Source organism: Heliconius melpomene, chromosome 20, assembly GCF_056956725.1.
Source record: "Heliconius melpomene rosina isolate 202511_hmr_F chromosome 20, ASM5695672v1, whole genome shotgun sequence".
NCBI classification, from domain to species: domain Eukaryota; kingdom Metazoa; phylum Arthropoda; class Insecta; order Lepidoptera; family Nymphalidae; genus Heliconius; species Heliconius melpomene.
Window position 1 is genome coordinate 6,910,568 of NC_140408.1, and position 26,998 is coordinate 6,937,565.

Consider the following 26,998-nt stretch of genomic DNA (forward strand, 5'->3'; position numbering starts at 1 on the left):
AAACAGTTTTTATTCTACAAAATATTATTTTAATTTAATCACGTATCATACATACTATATAGTAATTATTCCAGAAAAGTATAGTTGTAACTTGCTTATTTACATAAGAAACAAAAACATAAAGTATTTGATTTTAAATTGCCGCCAGAATGTTAATATAATCTAAGTTACCATACAAAAAATTAAAAAATGTTGCACTTATTATTGTAAATTGTGATTGTAATTGTATTATGATAAAATTAAAGTAGTATATTTCCTAGTAATATATTTCTGCAAAAAAAACGTTAAATTTCAAAAATTACGGTAATATTTTTAAGATATCATGCAAAATTGTTTCCAACAAGCAGCAAAATTCCGTTATACGCAAAATCGGAAAAAAATCGATTTTAACATTGTCATCTATAGTCGATTTATTACTGTTAGTTGCTAATTTATATTTTCAAATTTAGTCTGTGATTGAAGCTTTCCGTGGTGATTTTCAATCTTCTTGTTACCCACATTCCAAATCTCGTGCTTGTTTTGTACATTCCTTCACTGTGCTGAATAATTATAAGTTAACAACAACTCGATAATACCTTAAATTTCATACTAAATAATTTAAAGTATAAAACTATAAACATGTCTGAAGTAAATGAGCAAGACAATGGTGAAACAGAACAAAGACCTAACGGCGGTGGTGATGAAGGCGACGCGTGGGGAAGTCATGAATCTTCTTCGATTCGTCACTATGCTAAAATGCCTGTGGATAGAAACGCTCCATATTACAATATGAACCATAAAAATCGTGGTATCGCAGTTATATTTAACCATGAGCATTTTGATATACACAACTTAAAGTCCCGCACAGGAACTAATGTGGACTGTGACAATTTATCAAAAGTATTAAAGTCTTTGGGATTTCGTGTAACAATACTCAATAATTTGAAATTTGAAGATGTTAACAGGTACTTGCAGCAAGTGGCTGAAATGGATCATACTGAAAATGATTGTTTGCTCATGGCAGTATTGAGCCATGGAGAAATGGGTATGCTGTATGCAAAAGATACACATTATAAACCTGACACCCTCTGGTATTATTTTACTGCTGATAAATGTCCTACTCTAGCTGGAAAACCAAAGCTTTTCTTTATTCAAGCTTGTCAAGGTGATAAATTGGATGGAGGAATAACATTATCTAGCAGAACAGAAACAGATGGCTCTAGTTCATCTTATAGAATTCCAATTCACGCTGATTTCTTGATAGTGTTTTCAACAGTTCCTGGTTATTACTCTTGGAGGAACACAACACGTGGATCTTGGTTTATGCAAGCTCTCTGTGAGGAGTTACGCTACTCAGGTACTGAAAGAGATATCCTGACCTTGTTAACTTTTGTAACTCAAAAAGTAGCACTTGATTATGAGTCAAATACTCCAGATATGTTAACTATGCACCAGCAGAAGCAAGTACCCTGTACTAATACAATGCTTACAAGATTACTTATATTTAATAAGAAACAATGAATTACCAAAAATAACTAAATTGTTACTTTTTAATACTAAGTGTTATACTTGATAGTGTAATATTTTATCGCAGTTTCAATTTCTAAACTTGATTATTTATAAAGTAATTTGTGTTTACTGGATTTTGTAGACTCTTAATATTTTTGCTTTTTAATACTAAAAAGTTTATATGACATTGAATTTAAAATGCACTAAAAAGTTAAATTTATTTTGAATTTAATTATTTTGTATAATATTTTTACCATATCATATGGTATGAATGTATTCTCTTAGAATCACTATGTGCTATTTTTTATATTTTTGTGCTCAAATAATTGTTGTAAAATTCATAATATACCTTGAAATAAAATACTAAGGTTAATTAAGTTAGAACTGATAGGTACTTAAAATTACTGCCATTTTTAAACATGCACAAAAGAGTAATGGTTAAATGTATCCAGTTAAATATGTATATTTAAGTACATTTTTTAAGATAGATTATTATGTAATTGGAAATTACTAAATGTAAATTTTATACAATAGGATCAATTAGAATTGATATTATTCTATACATCTAAAGGATTCAAATTGCCCAAATATTTAAACTGTATTGTATGTTTACAATATCACATATCATTTTAAGCAAAAAGATATGTATATCAAAATTAATACTCATTTTATACCTTTCTTTAAATGCAGTGATGTCCTTGAAGTGTGTGCTTGAAGTTTTTAGTGGTGGAGAAGATAAGTAAGAATTTGTTAACCTTAATTATAAGTAAGTCCTAGTGAGGTCTTGTGCAAGAATAAAATAAAAAGTATACTTTAAGAAATTTGGTTTTTGCTATTTTTATACATTTTAAATGAAACTTTTTTAATTATTTTAATTGTGCATATTTAAACAATATATATTTTTGAAACCTTTTGCAGTACTGCAGTAGTCCTGGGTAGTCCTAGTGACAACAAACTACTGTAGTGTTCAAAACATTAGGATTCCAAAAATATATTATACTAAAATATATGCAATTAATCTGGTAAGTCTTTCATTTAAAATATTTTTTGTTTATTCATAGTATTGTAAGCAGGATAATTGATGCATTGCCATTTTAAATAAGTTTTGCCATTGTACAATCAGCCTAATTCTCTATTTGCCATTTGATAGTGGATTGATGTGATAGTGTACCGACTGATTTTAGAATATGGTAAGGATAGAAAGTGATGTTAATAGGTATATTTTATATTTGTCCTGTCGAAATTGTGCCTTGGAAAGACATAACATAATATAGTGTTCTTGATTTAGTATTTCAAAAGGAATTTGAAGAATCTTTATGGCTTTTCTGATACACACGAAAAGACATTTTTCACATATGTTTTTGTATTTTGTCTAAGCAATAAATAATTTCAGTTAAACTTGTATTTTATTTATGAGCACCTTCAAAGCCTTCAAAGACATTTTTATGAATCATAAGTACAACATATAAAAATATTGATATATTAATTTTATTATTGTTTCTTTGAGGCCATTTTGGTGCAGGGGCACAAAATGTGACTAAAATCGACTGGTTGTGGGTTCAACCCCCAGTTAAGGAGATGAAATATTTATTTAAATTTATATTTCCATTTCTTCACTGTAGTATCGAGATGGAGTGACGGAGTGTACGCTAGGTTCCCTCGGCCTACCCTGCTGTGTGCTGCGGGATACAGCGTGAAGCTGATTATTGTTTCTTATAAATGAAGTAATGTAAAGACTTAAATCTCTGAAAAAAATTAATCAAGATAATTTTCTATAAAACATTTATTAACACCTTAGAGAATATGTATATTAAAAACATTTTATTCCATTTGCTTTCTCTCTTATTTCCCAACATTGATCCCAGAATTGACTCAATCTCTGTTCGTGATTTGCACAAAAGTGTTTGAAATCGCGTAACATTCTCATCTGAAAACCTTCGTCTCCCGTCGCTGGGGTTTGTGACCACTTCCATTTCTTTGATATCATATGATTCCATGACCATAGGAAGCCCATCTGTAACCAAATTTATTTTATTATTATTTAGATAAGAAAAACTGCATAATTTCTATACTATCACATATAATGTATATTAATATAAAGTCTGATTTGTTTTTTCAACCGCAATGTAAAAATGACCGTACTGGTCATTGTTTGTCATTACTTTTGTAATAGAACAATATTTAATAGAATATGTTTATTAAATTTATAAATAAAAGACTTATGTGTGTTTTATTTGCAGCATCTATAGTTAATTTGGTGTGTGACAATTTTTTCCTGCAAAGGGCCAAAATGAGCGTTTTATTCTTTTATAATAAATAAATAATAAATACTCGTCGACTATTATCGTAGTCATCTTTATTTTTCCCGCTGACGTGTCGCGTTATGTAACCTTCGTGAGGACTTGGCGCTGCTTCAAACGGCACAGGATATCTGTAACAAAATATTTTCATCATAAATGTTCTTCTTCTTCTTCCTGGCATTAATCCCGGCTATTACCGGGGTCTGCCTTCCTACTTAACCTACTCCACTTTGCACGATCTTTTGCGTCCATCATAAATGTTCTAGTCCAGAATTCGTTATAATCTAGATACTTAAGTGTACATATTCTGAAACTTTGTTTTAAATATGATCGATAGTTAAAGGTTAAATTACCCGTTCGAAGACGGCTCACGGCTGTTTTACATATTTGAACATTTTTTAATTGTCTTAAAATATTAAATTCAAACCTGCGCTTTGCCTGGACACCAGACTGAAGAAATGGAAATATAAATAAATATTTAATTTCTTCGAGTGGGGATCGAACCCCCAACCAGTCAGTCCCGTTTACTGTCACACTTTGTGCCACTGCGCAACGACTGGCCTCCAAGTACAAGTAGGTATATATGGGTATTTTTTGTTACTCGTATATATCATCAAGTAATATATCAGAAAACAGTCATTATGTGCGAATTCAGCAATTTTTAACACACACAGATTAAACAATATCATAGGAAGCTTTTATATTTCACCTAAGTACCCTACTTATAGATGGACCTTAAATAATGTATCAATCAAAAAAAAATAGTGACTCATCACTTCATCAGGTATATTTAAGTATTATATGTAATTATGCATCGCATTTATGTTGTCTGCTCGTTTCTACTCATATTATTAATGACTTTTGGGAAGTCGATAGACCTTTACAGAGTTCGTTGAACGGCTGTAACGGATACCGTCCAGTCGTGTTTCGTATACATCGACCAATGAACCTAAATTTATAGGAAAAAAATATATACATTTAAGGATTAAGTATCGTTGTAAATATCTTTCCAGTTGTATACAAATCGCGCATTATCAGACTTAGGAAAATAAGGCAGTAAGACAACATGAAATAGTCAGAGTAGAGAGTAATTTAAATAAATAAAACAATATTGTTTTTTTTTATCTACGGCTAACTAATTATCACATTGAATTCGTGACTCAACGAGGAAAAAGGCTTTTAATATATGGCGTGAGTAATTTATCAAAATGTGTTGAAATACTTACCACACTTTCAATGTTATGTAAAAATAAAAAAAATGGAAATAATAGCGTATAGGTCAATTAAACATACCTATAACATTTTACATTATATCTTTCTAATACTTTTGCCAATGTATATTAGTCTAATAGACATGAGAATTCAAGATTGAATAGTTAAATTTCATATTCGATATGACAAAATGAGTGCTTATCTGTCATTAAAAGCTTTTATTTATGAACAGTTTCTCTATATTTATTGATATGTCGTTAGAATTGTTATATTTAAAAGTGTGAGCTTTTATAGATACTGTTCTAAATACGCGGCATTAAAATACGCTGCGCAATGCTCCCCAAAAATATCAATGTTCAAATGTGCGATATGTGAATGGAGTGATTTGTCTCTAACTTTTCTTTGCCTTTTTTGGAATGCACACTTTGGCTCAATAATATTTTGTAAGTATGTCTTTTTTTGTATTTCTTTCCTTACTAGTTAATAAAACTCTTTTAATACTGTTTTTGACATTTTTCCCAAATGTAATCTCAACTTTTTCCTTATGCAGACACACTTTTCTAGTAAAAAGTAGAAAGACAAAGATTTTGAAGATGAGTGCACATGTAAACCTTGTTGATTCAACATTCCGTTTTTTAAACGGTTTTATTACGGCAATTGAGAACAGCAGAAATGTAGTTGCATTATAACCAGGACATGAATATAAGTTGATTCAACACTCGTTCACTCCGCGTTTATTCATTAAAAAAGTGCTAATTATGACAAATATTTTTAAGAAAACTTAACGGAAGTGAACCAAAATTACGTCGTATAAATAAAATATCAAGCGAAGTCAGTCGGATTCTTTAAAATTTAACTAAATATCGATGGTTAGTAGTGAAATTAGACATGGCTTGATTATAAGCCATGAATTACTATTAATTTATAGGTTTATCAATAAACCTATGTCTGCCGTGTGCTTTGAAATTGATTTATCTGCTGGTACAATATTGGAAACATGTTCCAATATTGTACACGTATAAGGAGGTGCAGGTTCAACACTACAGGCATATGAGTGTATTTGAAAAAAGGAGAAGGTACCATTCCCACTCGGAGAAGTTAGTATTTTAATATTTTTCCTCGCTCTGGTAACAAGACAAAACTCAATGCGCAATGTCTCGAAAAATCGACGGTAATTGGAGAAGGGAGTGTCTAGATATTAGGTTCCCTCTGCCTATCCTGCCGTATGTGGGATAAAGCGTGAAGCTAAAAACATAACCAATATTCGCTTTACCACATCAAAATTGACTTACCTGCTAGCATTAACAGGTTTATTAACCGGCTTCGCCCGTAACCCTCTTTGTTCAGCCTTCACAGTAGTCGGTATCAATATAAACATGTTCCCAGTAACGTGCACGTATAAATGGTCGCCCACACCCGCGGCGTGGGAAGTACTTTCTACAGTACATTTGATGAAACCGAAACGACCGACTATAGCCTCTTGGAATAGGAAAAGACGCTCGAGCCATGTGTCCTCTGGAAATCCTGGTTTGAAAGAAATATCGTTTTTAGGTTGGTAGTTTACATATAAATATACAAGTGAATAGTTCTTATATTTAAGGAGACCAATTATAAGTAAGAGCCTGATATAATTCAAAGGATATAAATTTTTACAGAAAGTCAAAAAATCCTTATTGTTGTAGTACTATTTTTTATAATAGAATTGATTTTTTTATAATAATTGTTGAAATATATAGTATACATTATATCAAGATTTTTTATAAAAGTAATTAAAGTATATAGTAAAAAAATATATACATTAGGTACTCAATGCTTTAAGGATTAGGTTTAAGTATTTGAAGTTTCAAGAACTAAACACTTCACAAGGACAACTTAGGGCCAATAAAAGCAACACGATAAGAAGGTACTCAAATGCTTATACCACGAAAATGGAAATTATCTTGACCTAGATATATTAAAGTAATTTCTTGATAAATTTCTAACGTGACTAATATATTTCATGTTGAAGCAGCCATTTCAAAGAAAATATAATCAATACAGAGTAATGTACTCATGTAATAAATCTTTATTGTACTTATGAATACTTGCGAGCGCTACTTTAAATAATAGGCATTGCAGCGTTGAGTTCTGCCCCTCAACACGCAATGTCTCCAGAATTCGGCAGAAAGTGGGGAACGGAGTGTCTTAACACTGGGTTCGCTCTGCCTACCCTGCTGTGTGCGGGATACGGCGTGAAGCTGATAATTGATAATAAATACTTAAATAACGGGGATCAAGTGCGCGATCACGCGCCTCAGGCAACGGCACTAACCATGGTGTTTCCTTGCTCTATGCGGGATAATGTGACAAACTGATTTAATATTTTCATACTTCTTTAAATACAAATACATTCATACAAAACTTACCTTCAAACAACGCCATTTTCCCTCTCAACAGTGGTTCCTCATTGAGTGGTACATATATGGGCCCTCTTAGTGGATCAGATTTAACAGTGAAAGGCAAAGCGAGCGGATCAGCGGGTATTGGCACCATCTGTAGACGGCAGCTTTGAGCTTTGCGTGCCCAGCCTACTATCTATTAATAGAAAAACATATTTTTTTATGCATGTAAAACATGTAGAAAATCCACAGATTTAGTTTGTATTAGTTTTCTGAATGCTTATGGGATTGGAAGAACTCCTGTAAGAGTAAATGTCAGTCTTTCTTGTCCTGTCTTATCGTGTGATTGTTAAGTACAAGTTATATATTATAACAAAATTAACTGTTGATTTTGATAAATTTGTTTCAATTTTATAAAAAACAGCATAAACATAAAACGATTATTATTGTTGACATTCTAGTTTCTATATGTTTTTTCAATTCTACTTTGAATATGATACATAATAGGAAAACACTAAAAATTTACTAAGTTAAATCATGCTAAAAGTGTAAAACAAATACCAATTCCGAAACAATGTTCCCACTAGCAATGGCCCATTGTATACACATTTCGTACGCCTGGTCCGGCCTGAAGGTAGCTTGGTAGCGAGCGTGGCCCCACTCTATACGGTCACTCTTGTTATTGACATCGATATCCAAATGAGTATTTTTATATAATGGCACTGCAAATAACGTAAAAATTTATTTAATGATGAAGCATGAATCAGCAGAATATTTTTATTTCAAATCATATATTACATTAAAATAACAAATTTGAAATAACCAGACTTATGAAAAATAAACTATAATAAAATCATAATCTTTTTATTAATTTGAAATTTGTGGGGTCATGAGACATGTAAACTAATTTAAATAAAAGTTTTAGATAAAATACCAAATAAAATATTTTTCAACATGTACCTATTCAATTCTTGTTTTTTTTCCTAACCATTCTTCAATAAGTACTTCACATGAAAAAATATTTAATTTAGTATGTCTAAAGGACATTACTAGGTCTTTTAAAATAACTTATAACCTTCAAGTGAACTTAACAGCAGGTTCAAAGTCACACGCAAAGCTTTAATAGAATATAAGAAAGTAATTTTAGTATGATTACTTTGATTCTTATCGTACATTAAGTACTTTTTTTACATCACTTAAAGGTTGCTAGTATGTCCTTGTCCAATTTACGTTTTTAAAAATGCTAATATTTTGCTTTTATTTAGGTGTTGTTAACTAATAATAAAAAACGCTATAGTTAAATGAGAGTCAAATTTGCCTAACAAGAGTTCCGTACCAATATCATGATCGCAGATCAACAAGAAGTAAGGTAAGTGACGGTAACTTCGTGATAGTACGTGGTTTCGTGAGTTTTGCTTCTGGCAAAAATAATAAGCAATTTAAGTATTATTTACGGAAACTATATATTGGTATATAATCTTTATACTTTCAACTGTCTAAAAACTAAGTAACAATATTTTAATGATAAAATTGAGAGTATAGCGACATTTTAAACGCAGAGTTGGCTACAAACTGCACTGTAACGTGTCTGCGATGCTTGCGACCGTAAGACTAGCGTAAGAATTTCTTAAGGTTGTAGAAAGACAAAGGTAAGTTATTCGAATAAAACATTGAATATATGCTTTTTTGTATTCTATAAAAAAACATTTTATTGAAAAAAAATAATAGATGGAAGCATAAAATTCTTTTAAAATTCCAATAAATCGATTCACGAAATAGCAGACATTTTATTTATCGAGTGTCCGCTATTTCGTGTTACTACCGAATTAGGGAAATCTTAGATACTTTTTAATAAATTTATATTTATGTTATAACTAAGATAATTTAAATTTAAAGCTTAAAATCAGTTACTGTATTTATTAAAGTTTCTCGTGATCGAAATTCGGTATATGTTTTGTCTACTTAAATTTCTATATTACTATTTTAAAGGTAACCTGAATTGGTAATTTTAAGCTAAATTCGTATAGGTACTGCCAATGTAATTTTATTTTTTAATCAACCTTTATAATTTATTTTTGTGTATTTTATCGAATATACGTGGTAGTTAATGATTACTTTACATAATGTAAAAAATACTGAATAAACAGAACTGCGGAAGTTACTAAAATCAGTAACACGAAATAAGATCCCCTACATTTCATTATTTTCTCTAACTTCGTGACAAATAAATCTACGTAAAATCAGCAAATTGACTTCTTTGTCTTTGTTAATAGTGTTTATCTTAATCTTGTTATAAGTCTAAATAAAGATCTTTTTATTTTTTCAAGAATTTTTCAAGAATATAATATATACCTACTAAACACAAAACGCCGTACAAACTGGTTGCGAAAATATATAGTTCTATAAACTGGCATACCTAGCTTCAAAAAATTTAACTTGAATTTTGAGTTTTTTTATATATTTTTTATAAAAAAAATATATAAAAGTTCAAAAATGTAGTTTTTTTAAAACTGAGCTTATATAATTTGTAAATTATTAAAGTTGGGGCTACTCGTGGCGCAGGAGTACAAAGTGTGACTGTAAAACCGACTGGTTGTGGGTTCGATCCCCACTCCAGGAGATGAAAATAGGAATAGTATAGAAAATAGAAAATATTTATTTAAATTTATATTTCATGCAAAGCGCGACGTTGAGTTGTGCCACTTAACATGCTGAGACTCCGGAATTCCGCAGAAAATGGGGAACGGAGTGTTTTAAAAACACTAGGTTCCTACCTATCTACCTACCTACCTAGCTAGGCCTATCCTGCTGTGTGCGGGATACAGCGTGAAGATGATTTAATTTGATTTGATTTTTTTTTATAAAAGTTTTAATGTCGTTAAGCTGATCTACCTATTTTTTTTTATTTACAAATTCTTTACAATCAAAACCAATAAAGGTGTTAATTTTTTTTATTATAAAACCTCACTCGCGAGGTAAAAACTTGTGACCCGAAATAGGGGACACAAACTCACGAAGTTAGAAACAGAGCTAAATTTTATCACGAAGTAGGGTTCAAATTAGAGGTCCACAAATAAATTAATATAAAAATTAAGGTTAAGTTAAACCGCATAATTCACACATTAAATTACTGCCAAAAGACCCACTTTGATCACACTAAAATTTGCAAATTAATATAACCTTTAATAATGTATTTACAATAGTTTAAAGTTATGAGAGCCTTAAACTGCCGAACTCCCGTACATTTACCTTAACTTGTAAAAGTTGACAAGCTTAAACTGTACAAATTTGTTTTTTTTTTGTGTGATGTAAATTATTTTTTTTTTTATTTTCTCCTTTATTTGTACTGCCAGTTCTCACTCACTTTTTCCCAAATTTCATAATTATTATAGGTTAACAAACGCTATCGAATAAATTTTGATGACGCAACGAATTTTATACAATGGCAAGTGACTGTAGACTTGGATATTTTAGAACTTCAGCTGGATACCTCCAATTTTTTTTTAAAAAGTGGTCTTGACAGACTAACATTATACTCTACTGTACAAAAGAAGGGAACTGCCTTTAAAGAGTACTTACAATCATCGCTGCCAAGCTGTAAATAATTAGGATCTATATTGTCACACAAGAAAGCTGGCATTCCGGAATCGTCTGTCGCGGGACTACTTCCAGAAATATCGATGGCCCCTATGGTATTTTCTGAAGTCAATAAAGGTGATCTCGGTCCTAAGACTTCAACTTCCATCCATTCGTTTTCAAAGCTCTGTAGATCACCTAACGGCTTTACGTAATCAACTAGTTCTGAAATAACGTTTTAAGATGCAACTAGGTTAGTTTCTTTACACTTTAAATACTACTACATTAAAAAAATATCAATATATTGAATTTAATAGCTTGATATAAAAATAATATTTTACTAAATATTTACAAGGAACAAATAAAGTTTGACTAAGAAAATAGTAACCTTTTTCTTTTTTCTGGGGGAGTAAGTGAAACATGTAGTAACCAACGATGTAACGTTTTAAAGCATCACCAGATGCATGGCAAATCATTTTTTCTTGGAGAAGTTTCTAAAAAGACCAAAAGTAATCAATGACAATTGTCATATATACATACATACAGTACGGCCGATGAGTCGTGGTCGCGTTAAAGTTAGTTGTAGATCGCTGCGCAAATTTCATTTTGGAATTTATCTTACTTTTATTTTATTTTTCAGTGTACAATGCGCAAATGTTTGGGTAGCCTAACATCAAGGTGATCACGACACATTGACTGTACCGTAATTATATTATTTATCATTACACCTTAAATCTCACTTCAAAATGCATTTCTTTCTTTCATTAGCATCTTTTACTTTTTAGAATTTCACATTACAATTATGTATTTACAAAATACATTATTATAGGTAATTATAAATTTTCTACTAGGTTGGACAAGAAGTAAAGTTCATACCGCCATAATATTAGTTGCTTTCTCATATGTCATATTTTCCATATTAGCCTGTAACCAGTGTATGGCGTAGATCGATACAAATGTGTGTGAAGGTAGACTGACTGTCTGTTGTAAGAAGCCTACACCCAGGCTGGAGTGACGCATACGTTCTATGACCTCTGTTAACGTGGCATTTGCTTTTAATTTGGGTTCTATAACGCTGCAATTAATTACAAAATATAACATTTATATAAATAATTTTAATATGAAAGACTACGAACAAACTGTCTGTAGTTATATCATTTACTAGCGGCCCGTCCGCGGCTTCGCCTGCGTGAACTACGTTATTATTAATTTCTGTCTCCATGAGTACCTACGTCCTATAAGTGACGTCCATGCAAAATTTGAGACTCCTAGCATTTGTAGTAACCAAGTTTCATACAAACTTTCAACCCCAAAAACAACCCCTTAGAAGTCGAATATTGCAAATTCCCGTCTTAGCGAGCACCTACGTCCCATAAACAACTCCTATGCAAAATTCGAGATTCCTAGCACATGTAGTTTCTGAGATTTCGCGATGAGTGAGTGACCTTTCGATTTTATATATATAGATAATTTGTACATTAAATTTTGTTATAAAATAATTATTTTCATTTACTTACCCATCATCATAAGCATCATCGCATTCGCCAGATTGTGACTGTGACCGTTCTAAAACAGTTTTAGCTGCATTTCTGAAAAAATATATATAGGAAAATTAGATAATATTTATTATATATCGAAAGGAACATGAATATGAGTGTGTTGTGTAGTTTCAATAGAAAAATTATGAAAGCACCACAAGCAAAGAAAATTGGTAATGAAAAGTAAAGGTATACTATAGTATGTACTATAATATGTAGGTAGTCTATAGTACAAGATTATTAAGAAAAATAACTGAGCTAGTTGTTAAATAATATTGACCAGATCCTTGACACGTGTAAGCATTAATTATATATTAAAAAAAAAGTAATTGCATCCAATATTTACACAATGAGCGTCAGTTACTTTAGGATATGTTAGATGAATGATGAAAGCCGACAGCGTACTTACTTGGTCCCTTGGCTAGAATTTAGTGACTTAGTAGGTGAAACTTGCTGCAATGAAACATTCAGTAAGGATAAGATAACAAGCATTTATAATAAATAATATGGAACAAGCTATTAGAAAAATAAATATAGAAATTTTAATAAATCTTAAATATCAACATCAAAACAAATGGATTATTTTTATCATATTGTTGGAAATTAAAAAGTTACTAGAGTCTAGAAAGTACCTATAGTGCAAAATATAAAGCTAAATAATTAAAACAAAAAAAGCTCACGAAGGACAAGAAAAATAAATAGTACGTAAGCGATAACGCAATGACAATATGAATACAGTTGTGTAAGCTCTAAAGGTGAAGGAACTACGAAAGCGCCACGCCATGCCGAAAAGCAACTCAACCAAAACCCTAATACCGCCTGCTGAAATAAAGATGACTTCCAAGATTCAATAATAGCTAAAGCTTGTGTGTTTGATATACTGGCTATAAAAGGCAATTAACTATGCTAAACAAATAGTTCTGTTTATAATAACTAGAAATTATTTGATTAACATATAGTAAGAACCCCCTGTGTTATAAAAAAAAAGATTTTGTTTTCGTCACAATACTCGAGGCCAAACATAACAATATTAATGGAAGTGTACAATTAACATAAAGATGATTAAATAAGTTTACATTAAAAACAAAATCTGTCGGCCTCGTTTATTATACTACTGTGTATTTCAGAATATAGATTCTGCAAAACTTTATGAACCCCTGTATAGTGTCAATGTATAAACGGTACTGACATAGCTTCGATCCGAAGCCGCGGGCGGTCAGGGAGCCGCGTGCTGCCGAGGCGCTCTCTGAACGGAGAGCTGGACACTCCGCCCTGCTGCACGCACGATTATGTTATAAAACTACGTAATGATTTACAATACTACTATCACACTTCGGAAGTATACGCAAGGCACTAGATATTTAAAAAACAAAAATCTAAATACTAAATATAATTATGTCGGTAATCTGTATATCGCTCATACAATGAAATTATTTGTTTTGCAGTTACATGTAAGCTAATTTTTTTTATCTTACACAAAAAATGTCTTTCAAACGGGTGTCAAAATGGGAAACGGAGGGTCTTAACACTAGGTTTTCTCTGTCTACCCTGCTGTGTGCGGGATCTTAAAGAGCATAAGGGGATATTTAAAGAGCAATATATAAAATTCTTGTGACATATAAAACAGAACAATACCTGTTAAAATTACTGGGTATACTTCCGGTTAATAGAATCGATATACAAAATACAAATATCGTCATTAGGTCATAGAACTAATGTAACGTTTAACAAAAATAACTGTTTCTCATAAACTCTTACGTTTTCTTTGAAGGAACGAATTTAAAATTTATATGCATATGAAATAACAAATAAAAACATACTTAAGTAATTGAAAAACAGTTATTTTTATATTACTCGCAAAACTCAATCACTAAATAATATAAGAAGCCAACCAACGTAAATACAGTGTAACAGCATTTCGTGCATTTCTTTGTATAGTTTATAAGCAGTGCTGTATGTACGCGGAACATTCGACTCTACATTAGATTTAAGTTATTGTATGAGAAGCCATCGGTTATTATGAGAATGGTACACTCAAAGTGCTCTACTACTTCATAGTAAATAATTGAGTGACATTATATTAATAATTATTTGAAATCAACGAACAAACAAATTACAGGTATTATTTATTATTAGTTAAAATAAAGCTCTAGTTATAGTCAGATTCCAAACTAATTCTTTACTAGTTATTTAGTCAATTATTAAAACGACATCGTTTTTATTGGTATCATAATATTGATAATACAAATTAAAGCAGCTTGATTACGCCTTCATAAATACAGATTAATTCATTATTATCAATTTTTTATAACAATTATATTGTATATTAAAACAATTAACAAGATGACTTGTTAATGAGTCGCATGAATTTTTCAAAGTTCAGAATAATTTTATACAAAACATACTAATAAAAATGAAGTATTTACAGGAAATAAACGATATACAAGTGTGTAGCTGAAAAATACTCGAATATAAATCCTTTCAAATGTGAAGCCAATTAATTGAGCCTGGAAATTTATTCTTTGCTAAATCATAACTATAATTGATATGATAGGCAAAGAAAAAAAAAACTATATTTTCGTTATTTTCACCTGCTGCTAAAAACTGATTCTTCATTAACTGTGGATACAAAAAGGAAAAGGAAGCTTTAAAACGCAATGCTGCGTTAATAATAATAAAAAACGCGCCTAAGCTTACTAGCTCTTGCGTCTCTGGTCTGTGTAGTATACATTAATAAGGCTTTATCTGTTAGCGTAATTACACTTTATGCTTCTATATAAAAAATCTATAGCTGTATAAAGTATATTATCCTAAAATCAAACAAAAATAATTTAAGCAAAAGCACATAGAAGAGATCCTGATAACAAACGCTTACTGTCATATACTACTTATACAGCATTTTGTTGTTACTATGCATTTTTCATCCATATATTTATTATATAATATGAACTAACTACTACAAATAGACTGTTTCATTAATCTAGACCAGAGACACGAATATCGACCTTAAGTTGGTAGCGATAGGGCGTATACCTGCGCGTGCCGACTGACGTTCGACGTGGAGTGGCGCCGCCTCGTGAGCGCCTCCGTCGCAGCGCCGCCCGCCACCTGCAGCAGTCTTCACCTAAGCGACCCCGAGACCCCCGAGCTGTGACCCCTATTGCCCCCCCTCGGCCGGCCCCAGAGATCTTTTTGACTCTTTTGTATGTTTTTTATATTGAAAATCAAGAGTTATTAGACATTCCTTTTTTTTTAAGATTTTAAGATGTAATTTAGTTTTATTTCCAAATCCTATGCACAAGTTGCAGGGCTGAGGTTTATTTTTGTTGCCTCCGTTTCATAGGACAGTCAAAGTACTATATGAGAGCCCAAAATATCGAGGCGTATTAGTGTTTGTTTGATATCATAAAATGTTTTAAACTTAATAGAATAATCTTTTTCAATATATCAATATTTTTGTAGCAATTAAAGTTGTTGACACATTTTTATAGAATTATTTAAACAAAAATTTGAAAAATTCGACCATGCAACACTCAAACAAGAAATTGTACAAGTGACAAAAGGGAGCAAATAAATAATAATATAAAAACACATACATACGTGCAGACAACATTTCATGTGTGGCATAAAATAATTCAATCACTTTGTTTTAAAAAAGGTAATTATGCATTCGTGCCATCCTGCCATATTTAAAAAAAAATAACTAAAATTTCGTGTTTGAGTTGATCGTGTGTTAATAGAGGAACTAAAATCTGCATGTCTATATGTATACTCTATTATTATCAGGGATGTTACGAAGCTCTGCAAGCGGAACCGAAACTATCGGATATCCGATATAAAAAATATCCATAACCTTAACTAAATCCAATCGAATCATTAAATTAATCTATAAGGATAATTTCAAATATGCATATAAAGAATCTAATTAAAAAGTATTTTCGATTTTGCCTAGCCGAGCTGATCCAGCTTAGTAACAAGTAGGAAGATTTTTTGTTACTAGACAAAATTAAGCAACAAATATCACAAACTGTCACAATCATAATCTGATTGTATTTAATTATAATAAGTTTAATAATTATTAAATTTATTTATTTAATATTTAATAAATTTTTCAAAAAAATAATATACCTGTAACCGAAATTATCAGAAACTAACGTATAATCCGGACATCATATAACATGATGTCCTTAACCGAATTTGATAAAATATTCCTCTTATATCCGTATCCAGATCCGTAACATCCCTGATTATTACTACTCGGTGCACTTACACACAATCATGCAGTGAAATTAATTTATTTTTACATTGAAGTGCAAAATTCATGCTAACTACTTGTTAGAACTAAATACAGTTGTAGATTTTTTAAATATTTACATTATTAAAGTATCATATTAGCTTTATATATAAGACATGGCCAGATTTTTTTATTCATTTTTTTCTAGCCTTATACTTACCCTCTGCTTATTAGGTCTTTTGACTTTATTGAAATATGATTCAGTCATTTTAAGGAATCCTTCAGTGAGATTGTCGAGGTCCTGGCGAGTGGGTGTCGGGTATATGTCGCAGTGGGTGGCGTCGTCTTCTAGTATCGTTTTGGTAGCAGGGTTCGATAACGGCAGAAGTAGAGTTCGAAAACGCCAGTATTTGAGTGCCTGGAATAATCAACGTATAAAATATAGTTTATTTGTGTGGCACTCAACGCTGCTCGTTGTCTTGTTACCAGAACGAATAAATTCATTCCCAATAGTTATTAAAAGAAAAAAATGCATTCCCAATAATAATTATTAATATTATAATTAATATTTATAACGTACATAAATACAAAATATTTACCTCAACTAGAGAAAAATCAGTGTCACCTCGCGTACAAATGTAATGATCCATGTAATTCCAATTGTAATTTTCCAATTTCTCCGTAGTGAAAGACACCCATGACACCTCGTACGTGTCGTGGTATGGCGCGTGGAAGCGATACCTGTAGTGGATATTAAATGGGGGGTATGGATGCCTAAAATAAAAAAAAAAAAGCTTTTTTATTACTTTATAATAAGATCGTATGTATCGTAAAAAATATATGGTAAGCATAATATTTCGGTTTTTTATTTGCTGTAAGTATCTAGTTGTATACGATATTATTATACTATTATTTTCTTTTAATAAATAAACTATGCCTAGTGGCTGTAATGGTAAATTCAATAAACGTTAGTTTATATAATATCTTGCAATAATCAGTAAATAACGTTAAGCGGACGCGTTGACAAGACTTAGCAGCGATACTTTAGATCAAGGAAACGAAATGAAATAGCACTCTTACCTCGGCCTATATCTTGTGACAGTAATGGTAGATCCAATCAACGTTAGTTTATGGAATATCCTGCCAATTGATAGCAAGTATCGTTTGGCGGGCGCGTTGGAAGGCGTACTGCTTTGCGGCGCTACTTTAGAAGGGGGAGGCGCGTGTGTTGCGGGACAGTGGGACTCTATAACTTCACTTTCATTCACACCCACTATTAGTTGGAAACCCTGTAATTTTTTTGTTTGTAACGAATATTGTTTTATTTTAGAAGCAATATGTGACCTTATAAAATATGTGGAAAAAATATTATAAATGACATTTAACTTTAATTAGAACAAAAAATTATAAGTTCAGCGAGAACAATTTTTCACAATATCTATAAAATTAAATTGACTAATTAATGTTAAATAATTGGTTATTCAGAAACCATAAACTATCTATATGCTAGATGTAATTCAAATTCTTCAATGGTTTGAACAAACATCATCTCATTCACACATCCAAAAATATATAGTCCAATACCGTGATTCTACTCAAATATCTTATTATCATAACAATATATCTCACCTGAGCCAATCTTTGAGAGACCAATTCCTTAAAAACTTCCATCGTCGTCAACGGCTCCTTATATATAGCTCTATTTTGCGCAAAATCAGCATTTACATCGTCTGGCAACAAGTTGTAGTCCGATACGAGATAGTCATTTTGAAGAGACCTCTTGTCAGGGAAATAGTCGGTCGTTATTGGGAGACAAGCCGGTATTGTTAAAGATTTCCAATCCACTCCTGAATGTATTAATGAAATATTTATTTTTAACATTTTTTTTAATAATTAATGGTCATAAAGCAACAAGAAATAACTATAGCATACTGTAGATAGAAAATATAGGCTTACAATCGAAAATATGTTTAGGAATGAAGATGATATATTGTCGATCGATGTGTAACCATTGATTAGTTTAAATTATAAATTAATCAATACTTGTGACTTAAATTAATAAATAAAGCTGATGACGTTATAACATATATCGAATGCTGCCGAAATAAGGCCCAAAGCGTTCGTTTAATTCATCCTACAGTGTTAGTTATTAGAATTTCATGCACTATTATGATTACAAAATATAAAATAGTTTACTAATCATTCATATAAAAAATAATATTAGCACGTGGTTGTAAGCACATGTTTAGGTTAGGTACATAATTTTTTTTAACATGGCCACAAGTCAATAAGTAGTTAATAAATATTAAGAAAATGATGTCTACCTACATTGACAATAAATTAAAATATTTGAAAATGACACTTGTGACCTTTTGCTGACAAACAAATTAGCCAAATTGGTAGTGAGTAGGCCAATTTGTTTAATAAAGCATAATATTGGATTTGCTACAGAAATCTACGAAGCGTAACGGAACAACCCTCCAAAGTGTACCAAAATTAAATAGTTATATATTATATAGGTAGGTGTATATTATTATTATTATATTAGCTTTACGTTGTTATCCTGCAATATGCGGACATATTGCAGGATAAGCAAAGACAACCTAGTGTTAATACACTAAATTCCTCAGTTTTCGCCAAATTATCGAGACATTACGTATTGAGTAGCGGAACTCAACCCCGCGCTTTACTTTGTTCACTTGTTACTAGAGCAAAGAAATTAAAATAATTAATATTACAATCCCCGAGTGGGAATCGAATCCTCAATCGTCGCGTTTGTTCAACAGTCACAAGTTGGTACCACTGCGCCATGATGAAATGTATATTTAATAAATAATAATAATAATATAGAAAGGTATCGCAGGTTGCTACTTGATGCAAATCCAATGAATGGGATATCAAACCTATGGCTCGGTTCGCTTTGGGCCGCATTCGATCCGAACGATTTGACGGTTTCAATGCGACGGTGTCATGGAACATTAGAAATGATATATATAGCATAATACTTATTTAGGAAACGAATAAAAATATAAATAACAATATTTAACACACAAACCAGCGCCTTTTGGTTCCTCCAATGGTTTCCAAGAGGCGCGGGTTCAAATCACGCTACGTTCATATTTTTATGAGTTTTCTAAGCAAGTATTCTTTTTCTTTCTTAAGGGTAGAATAACACCTTAAAATGTTAAACATATATTATGTATACAGCGTTTATTAACAATATGGATGACGGTGATGACTTGAGGCGTAATATAACTTTTACACGGTTTTACCCTTTTTTATATACTTTTACAATTATACACGGTAGGATGAAAAATATTTATAGAAATAATTATATAATTTTTCCTTTTACCGTGTCCCGTTCTATTTTTTAAACATTTGCTTAAAATATTTTTTATCCTTAGTGTAGAATAGCACTTTAAAATGTTAATAACAGTAAAATGATATCAATTTATGTATGCTAACAGTCAATAATAACGGAAATTAAGTGTTTAAAAAAGATAATTAGAGAAATATTAGAATATAAAATATAATACTTTAAATGAAATAGAATTTTTAACAAATATTTTTTATTTCATTACTTTTGGTTGTTATAGTCTAAATAGCTTTGGATATTTTCTTCGCTAGGCTACGTCATTTAAGACATTCTTCATTCTTTTAAATATTGGAAATAAGAAACACTGTTATATACACGTTCTTTTATATTTAATTTCTTTCAAATTTAATTAAGAAAACTGTAAATTGTTATAAATAATTAAAAATTGAAATATAGCACGTAGATAAATGAACTGATTGAACTGAGTTGAGAGACAACAATAAATATTACATTACATAATAGAAAAATTTGAAAGATTTAGAGAAATAGAATTATTGCATAGAGAAAAATAAACAAATCTTTTATCTTATAATTTAAAGATATACAAATAAGTAACGGTACTAACCTGTGGTGAGCGCGGGCGTCCACTCCTGTTCGCCAGTGGCGCCCCACAGCAGCGCGAGCGACGCGTTATTGGTGGCGGGCGCCGTACCCGAAGCGCTGATCATACGCTTGCGACTCATCATGTTACCTAGAAAATATATGCTAGAGCATCTTATCACTTGGTATCGCCGCCCACTAGGGGAATTCCCCTAACCCCCCTAAAATATTTAATTAAATATTTTCTACTTTCATTTCCTCTCTCTGGTAACGAGTCAAAACGCCGCGGCGTTCTGCAACTGAATCCGCAATGCCTCACGAATTCGGCGGAAGGAAATGGAGTGTCTTATCATAAGTTTCCCAACCTACCTTGCTATGTGCGGACTACAATGTGAAGATATTAAAGAATCTTGCTCTCCCTTTTTAGTTATATGCAGGGTATAAATAAAGATAGAGAACATAGTGGCAAGATACTCTGTTTTCTGCACTCCAAATTTGTAATACTATTTGTTGAGTGACAGTGGTCAACGTCGAAATTTCTATTATTAGAGCAGAGCAAAGAATATAATTAATTTCCCCGAAAGGGAACTAAGCTCACAAAACATCTTTAAAAGAGATATAAAAAATTACATACTTAGCATAATTATATTCGTGAATAAATACAATTTAAAATAATATAAGTGTAACGCTGTTAAGAAGAATTATGCTTCAGCCATTAAAAACACTGTGAAAACTACATAACTAAATTTAGTAATTAAAAAAACTTACCATCCACTTGATATACAGAATGATTGTTATTTATAGAGCCATTCTCCTTATTCATATTATTTTCGCGGTCTGTTCTCGAAGTGGGTTCTCCGGCGGGACGCGCTTGGTAGTGATGTTGTTGAATTAACACTCCCGTTGGACCTTATATGAAATTACAATACATATTTTGATGAATATAGCATAAACAAATCTACCACACACAAAAAATATTTTAATATTTAAATATCAATCATAAGTCTCATGCACTACTCCGAACATATAGTATAATTTGATACGGCGCATTAAACACGTAGGCCATTCGGCGCAGTTTTCATGCATCATAAAATAATCTTATGTAGCCTTATTGTGAATGGGAATCGAAGTCACACCTATTACCGCATTAGCAGAAACTTCCAAATCAAAACTTTAACTGCAAAAATGATAACAAAATAACGATAATAGAAAAACAATATGCAATTATATACCTTTAGGAAATATATGTGTCCAGCGTCGTCTATTACTAGTTAATTTAACCGTAACATGTGAAGGGTCGAAGGGATTGATAAGGGCCCTCCCGGTCCTCTTCACGGGCTTGTTCGATACTGAACTACGCGGCGACAGCCGGTTAATGGACGTGGGAGAATCTGTGGCATCACACGAGGCCTCGTTACCATTGTACTTTGCTGAAATTAATTAAAATAAAAAATAAAAATCATTTAAGGTATTTAATGTATATCATGTATTTATACATATTATACTTCTATATGTGTATATCAAAGTGAGAGTATCTAGTGCAATCTGAGTACAGGGGATTACGTAGTGAGTTCACTAGATTCCCTCTGCCTACTCTGCTGTGTGGAATATAACGTGAAACTAAAGGAATACTCATACTACTCATAGTTCTTCAAAAGTACTTAAACTTACTACAACTTGTTAATATATCGGAGCCGAGGCTATGATGGATGTCGGGATCTGACATTTTTCTATGATGTATGGCAGATGTGGGTGGACTTCTTCTACTTTCTAAGCCGGCCACCGAAGTTTTCTTCGTACGAGATACTCTTTGCACACTGAAAAAATTATACATAGCATAAATTTTAAAAACTCGAACCCACGCCTCTGAAATCGTTAAGCCACTATAGCTACTAAGCCATTCATCCTTATCAAGCTACGTCCGTTGTTAAATTGTTCACACATTTGTTACAACTTATTTATGTTCAAATGTTTACAATTTTCCACCAATCGAAGATTATTACTAAGAATAATCATTTGGCAAGAGAGTATGCTATTTAATGTATATATTCAACATTTCGACACTGAAGACGGAAAGATATTTTAGAAAAAGGAATAAAAATTTGAACGTAGCGGGATTCGAAATCGTGCCTGTTAGAAACTGTGATTTCTGTCCTTAGTATAACAGTTTAAAATGTATAATAAAATTGAAAAATTACCAAGTACTATGTGCCGGCGGTAATTGAAACACTTGCGCATCGTACGCATCGTAATCAAATATAGAATTGTGCATATAATCGTCCTCTTTCAACAATTTCCCCTTGTACTCATCTTCGTACATTTTCTTCAATGGCTCCTGGCTTTTCCTCGGCGGCAATTTGATTCTTGGTATAAAATTTGAATATGCAACCTTTTTATTTGTCGAATAAAACGATAAATTAATCCAATGAGGCATAGAGTAATCGTCTATGGAGTTTAAATTGCTATCTTTATTATGAAACTTTAGAAGTGGTACTGCGTGCAAAGGTTGTTCTCCCACACATACGAGATCACTTCCCACGCCGTTATCGATGATTCTTTGCTTTGTGACATTGGTCAATTCTCTGTCAACTTCGAAAACTCCTACTCCAGGTGTAATAACCACGCTTAGTTGGCCAGTACGGTCAAAACATCTGTCTAGATAATGCTTCTCAAACACTGAAAGTTTGTGATATATTTTATGAGCCACCAGATAAACAATGAATAATATCTTATAAGTAAGTACTGAGTACTAAGAATCAAACCCACAACCACTGTCATTTCAGTCTGTAATCTATAAACTCGATACCTTAAGGAAAGAAATCAATCAATAATATATTGTTATTGCTCTCATATAAAATTAAGCTTCTACCAACCTAATATCAATGTTAGATATAATATGAAAAATGGTCAATTCAAAATATTTTTTATTGAACTTGATTTTTGCAAATATTTTTGAAGCGGTGAGTGCACTTAAAACTATCACCGGCTCAAAACATCTCTGCTAAGAGGAGCCAACGAGAAACTCAAAAGTTGCTCACACTAGTAATTTCTCCATATGATATGCAATTGATAATAAATCCACACATTAAATTGGTTAAATTCTTAATATAAAAATAAATAATTATTATCTCTAATAAGATCTAACACATACATACCATTCAAACTCATATTAAGCACTTCAAGAAAGTTCCCCTGAGCCGCAGTGGAATTGATAGCTGTTGGTATCTCCATATTTGGTCTCTCATGATATTGTAAAACAATCTTTTGATAATCAGTAAATAGTCTTCTCAATTGCAATAAGACATTTGACCAGTCTTCATATCTCTCATTTTGAACTGCCACCCTATATAATAAATACAATATATATTTAAACAATCAGTATAATATTATGACCATATTATATATAAAATTGTTATTTGTTTTACTGTTGATTAGTTTATTTAAGACAATGATTAATAATAACCAAGAATGATATGTTTTAATAAATATTAATTATACATAAATATTACATATATAATCACATGTTATCAATGTAATAAGGCTGTTTAAACACATCTTCGGGCTGTAGACGCGACGGTTGTAGATTTGTTTCCCAGAAGGGGAAATGAATTATTTAAGTTCTAAATGCTAAAGCGCAGTTTAATTTCGTCGCTCACCACGGATTATCATATCAACTACGCGTGAAGCAAAACAGAGAGAAAAATGCAAAAGAAATTCAACTCTACGGATTAATGGTTACACAGATAAAGGATACAATAATAACCTGTAAAAATCTTCATAGAACCTCCCTCTATAATCTTTTTGTAGGCACTCCTTCATATGTTGTGGAAATTCTTCTAAAGTTTTTGCTTTGTAGAATGTTCTTGAGAAAAGTACAATTGTCACTTCATGATTACTGCCATTTTTCTGTTAAATATGATATAAACTATAAAATTGGTTTTGAAAACCGCAAAAAAATATAATTTTTCACGTTTTTCACTTTTTTCGTTACCTTCCATTTAGCAAAGAGATCAGCAAGAAAGCCATTGACTGCCTTTTCAAAATATAAGTCACCATGTATATCAAAATCCCACATTTCTGAAGACATTTGTATGAAAAGATACACCATGGAAGTGGAAGACCTAAATACAATTTTCGTGTCCTCTGTAATTACGCCACAGGCCACTCTATCACCTTGTGACCACATCTCATATACCTGACATCTTACTGCACCACCACAATATTCAATCTTCTTGTTAAGATATACACATGTGCTTACCTAAGAAATTACACAATATGATTAATCAGAGTATTGTGCTTTGGGATTCTGTATATCCTTAAACACAACAGTTGTGGGTTCAGTTTGCAATACCTATATTATATTCGTTTCCTCCTTACGGTAAGAAGAGTGATTCCTACCACTCAAACATCAGAGAATTGGGAAGAGAGTAGAGAGTGTAGGGATCAGCTTCACGCTGTATCCCGCACATAGCAGGGTAGGTTGAGTTAACCTTGTGTCAAAACAGTTCTTTCCCCACTATCCACCGAATTCTGGAGACATTACGTGTTGAGGGGCGGAACTTAACGCCGCGCTTTGCCTCGACACCACAGCGAAGAAATAAAAATATAAATTTGAATAAATATTTCATAATCTAGTGGGGATCAAACCCACTCACACTCAGTCCATTTTACAGTCTCACTTTGTGCCACTGTGGCCCCTATGTTGTATAGGAGGAAGACACAGATACAGCCTGAGACTAACAAGAAAAAATAAATATTTATATTAATATTTATTACCTAATATAATTTTGATTCAATGTACTTAAATATATATAGTATCTTACTAAATGATTCTTCAGTCTCCACATTTCAGATCTGCCTAAATATTGATCTTTAAATGTCAGTTCCACAGAATCTAGAGCTACATCTGCCACATTCACAATATTGACATAAACATCAGCAAATGTCCGTAGCTGGAATGTAGTAGCTATGCTTTGTTCTACACTGATTGTATCTGTATAAATATGTAACAAAACATGTTAAATATAATTAAATGCAAAAAATTTAAAATAAATAACATATACTGCAAATGCAAATGCAGTTTATGTTTACACTATATTTATTTATTTTGTTAAGATGTTTATTATCCACAAAGTATATAATTAAGTAAGTTCTTACAAATATGAGAATGTATATCTTTAAAATCTATTGATTAAGACAGAATGATTTGAGAGGAATTTTTAAATGTCAAACTGTACATGCATATTGTATATTACATTAAACTGGCAACCTGCCTACCCTTCTATGAGCAACATACAACATGAAGCAAAAAAAATTGGTGATATCAAAGATATGCTATATGATATTGTAAAAAAACATAATATATTTGCTACCTTATGAGATAGAACAAAATAATACACTATGGGATTGCATATCTTTAAATGGTTGTATAAGAAAATCTATGATTATAATAAAAAGAATGTATGTTTATCTCCTAAGGCCAGTTACCATTTTTTAGGTCAAGTCATTTGATAATTTGCAACATCAGACCAAAGCAAGAAAAAACAATGAGTAATTTAAATGGAAAATATAAATATATAAGAATCAATATCAAGCTCTCCGAGTCAATTATAAGAATTTTTGTAATAAATGTCAATATAATTGCAGCAATAAGGAAAATATATATTATGTATAAGTACCTCTTCCTCGCCCCGGAGCATCTACTTTTGTAACTTGTAAGAGTAGTCGCGGATAATCATTTTCTGGGTGGTAAATTTCTACTATATCTTTTTCTTTCAGCCCTGGATAATCTTTAAGATTTATAATGAGGTCCTCCGCTAAAATAATATTATTAACAGTCATGATGAAATTACATAAAAATGTCAATGATAAATATTTATAAATAATTTATTTAATAAATTAATGATATAAGTATTTATTAATATTACTTACTGCTAAAACTAGATTGATGAACAATTAATTTAAAAGACTTCATATTTAGATTATAAAAAAACCGTACTGAGCCCAGATATTTGTATTCACATAATTATATCTTAATGTTTAATAATATCATTGCATAAAAAATACTAGACTACTTTTTTGTTTAAAAGATACTTGAATCCAAAACCATCCAAAACTGTACCGTAAATAAAAAACATTAATTTGACATAAAGATTTAGTCCTAGCTAGGAGTGGACGATATACATTGATGTGTTAAAAAGTTAAAAACAGTCGATGTATCATATGCATCGAATCAAGCCAACGTATTGTCTATTTTTTAACATCGAGTAAGCATCAATGTTTTTTATTTGTTGCATTTATTAAAATTTTAAATTTTTTTTATAGTTCATGTATTGGCACAATAAGGTTTAAAGTTT

At 31.4% G+C, this 26,998-nt stretch overlaps 2 protein-coding genes across 11 annotated transcripts; one reads left to right on the forward strand and one right to left on the reverse strand.

Annotated features, from left to right (window-relative positions):
• The first annotated feature begins 429 nt into the window (after nucleotides 1–429).
• On the forward strand, nucleotides 430–2,886 carry Drice (Death related ICE-like caspase). Its single transcript, XM_085205455.1, has one exon. The coding sequence runs from the start codon at nucleotides 619–621 to the stop codon at nucleotides 1,498–1,500; it is 882 nt and encodes a 293-aa protein (XP_085061581.1). The 5' UTR covers nucleotides 430–618; the 3' UTR covers nucleotides 1,501–2,886.
• A 370-nt stretch (nucleotides 2,887–3,256) lies between these two features.
• Nucleotides 3,257–26,836, reverse strand: Iml1 (GATOR complex protein Iml1). 10 transcript variants are annotated; one of them, XM_085205448.1, is made up of 27 exons: nucleotides 26,574–26,836; nucleotides 26,321–26,458; nucleotides 25,466–25,635; nucleotides 24,634–24,900; nucleotides 24,406–24,548; nucleotides 23,798–23,985; nucleotides 22,841–23,318; nucleotides 22,314–22,459; nucleotides 21,875–22,072; nucleotides 21,411–21,551; nucleotides 20,668–20,793; nucleotides 19,630–19,644; nucleotides 18,356–18,573; nucleotides 17,807–18,015; nucleotides 17,326–17,500; nucleotides 16,947–17,144; nucleotides 15,526–15,600; nucleotides 12,902–12,945; nucleotides 12,472–12,543; nucleotides 11,831–12,029; nucleotides 11,343–11,448; nucleotides 10,958–11,179; nucleotides 7,940–8,100; nucleotides 7,406–7,574; nucleotides 6,293–6,524; nucleotides 3,820–3,919; nucleotides 3,257–3,502 (listed from the first exon to the last, which is right to left on the reverse strand). In XM_085205448.1, exons 1-27 carry the CDS (start codon nucleotides 26,614–26,616, stop codon nucleotides 3,299–3,301), a joined length of 4,437 nt encoding a protein of 1,478 aa, XP_085061574.1. In that variant the 5' UTR covers nucleotides 26,617–26,836; the 3' UTR covers nucleotides 3,257–3,298. The 10 variants fall into 10 exon arrangements, with proteins under 10 accessions (XP_085061574.1, XP_085061572.1, XP_085061570.1 ...); XM_085205446.1 differs by lacking the exon at nucleotides 12,902–12,945 and adding an exon at nucleotides 13,682–13,764; XM_085205444.1 differs by lacking the exon at nucleotides 12,902–12,945 and adding an exon at nucleotides 13,682–13,767.
• Nucleotides 26,837–26,998: the final 162 nt, after the last annotated feature.

Bases quoted from the DNA above. Each gene is read 5' to 3' on its own strand.
- Drice (XM_085205455.1), top strand. From the start codon at position 619: ATGTCTGAAGTAAATGAGCAAGACAATGGTGAAACAGAACAAAGACCT.
- Iml1 (XM_085205444.1), bottom strand. From the start codon at position 26,616: ATGAAGTCTTTTAAATTAATTGTTCATCAATCTAGTTTTAGCA. The intron at 23,319-23,797 runs GTATGTATGTGT...ACAAACTTTCAG, and splicing joins GCTTAATATGAGTTTGAATG to TGTTTGAGAAGCATTATCTA. The intron at 12,030-12,471 runs GTAAGTAAATGA...AATTAATTGCAG, and splicing joins GATGATGCTTATGATGATGG to CGTTATAGAACCCAAATTAA.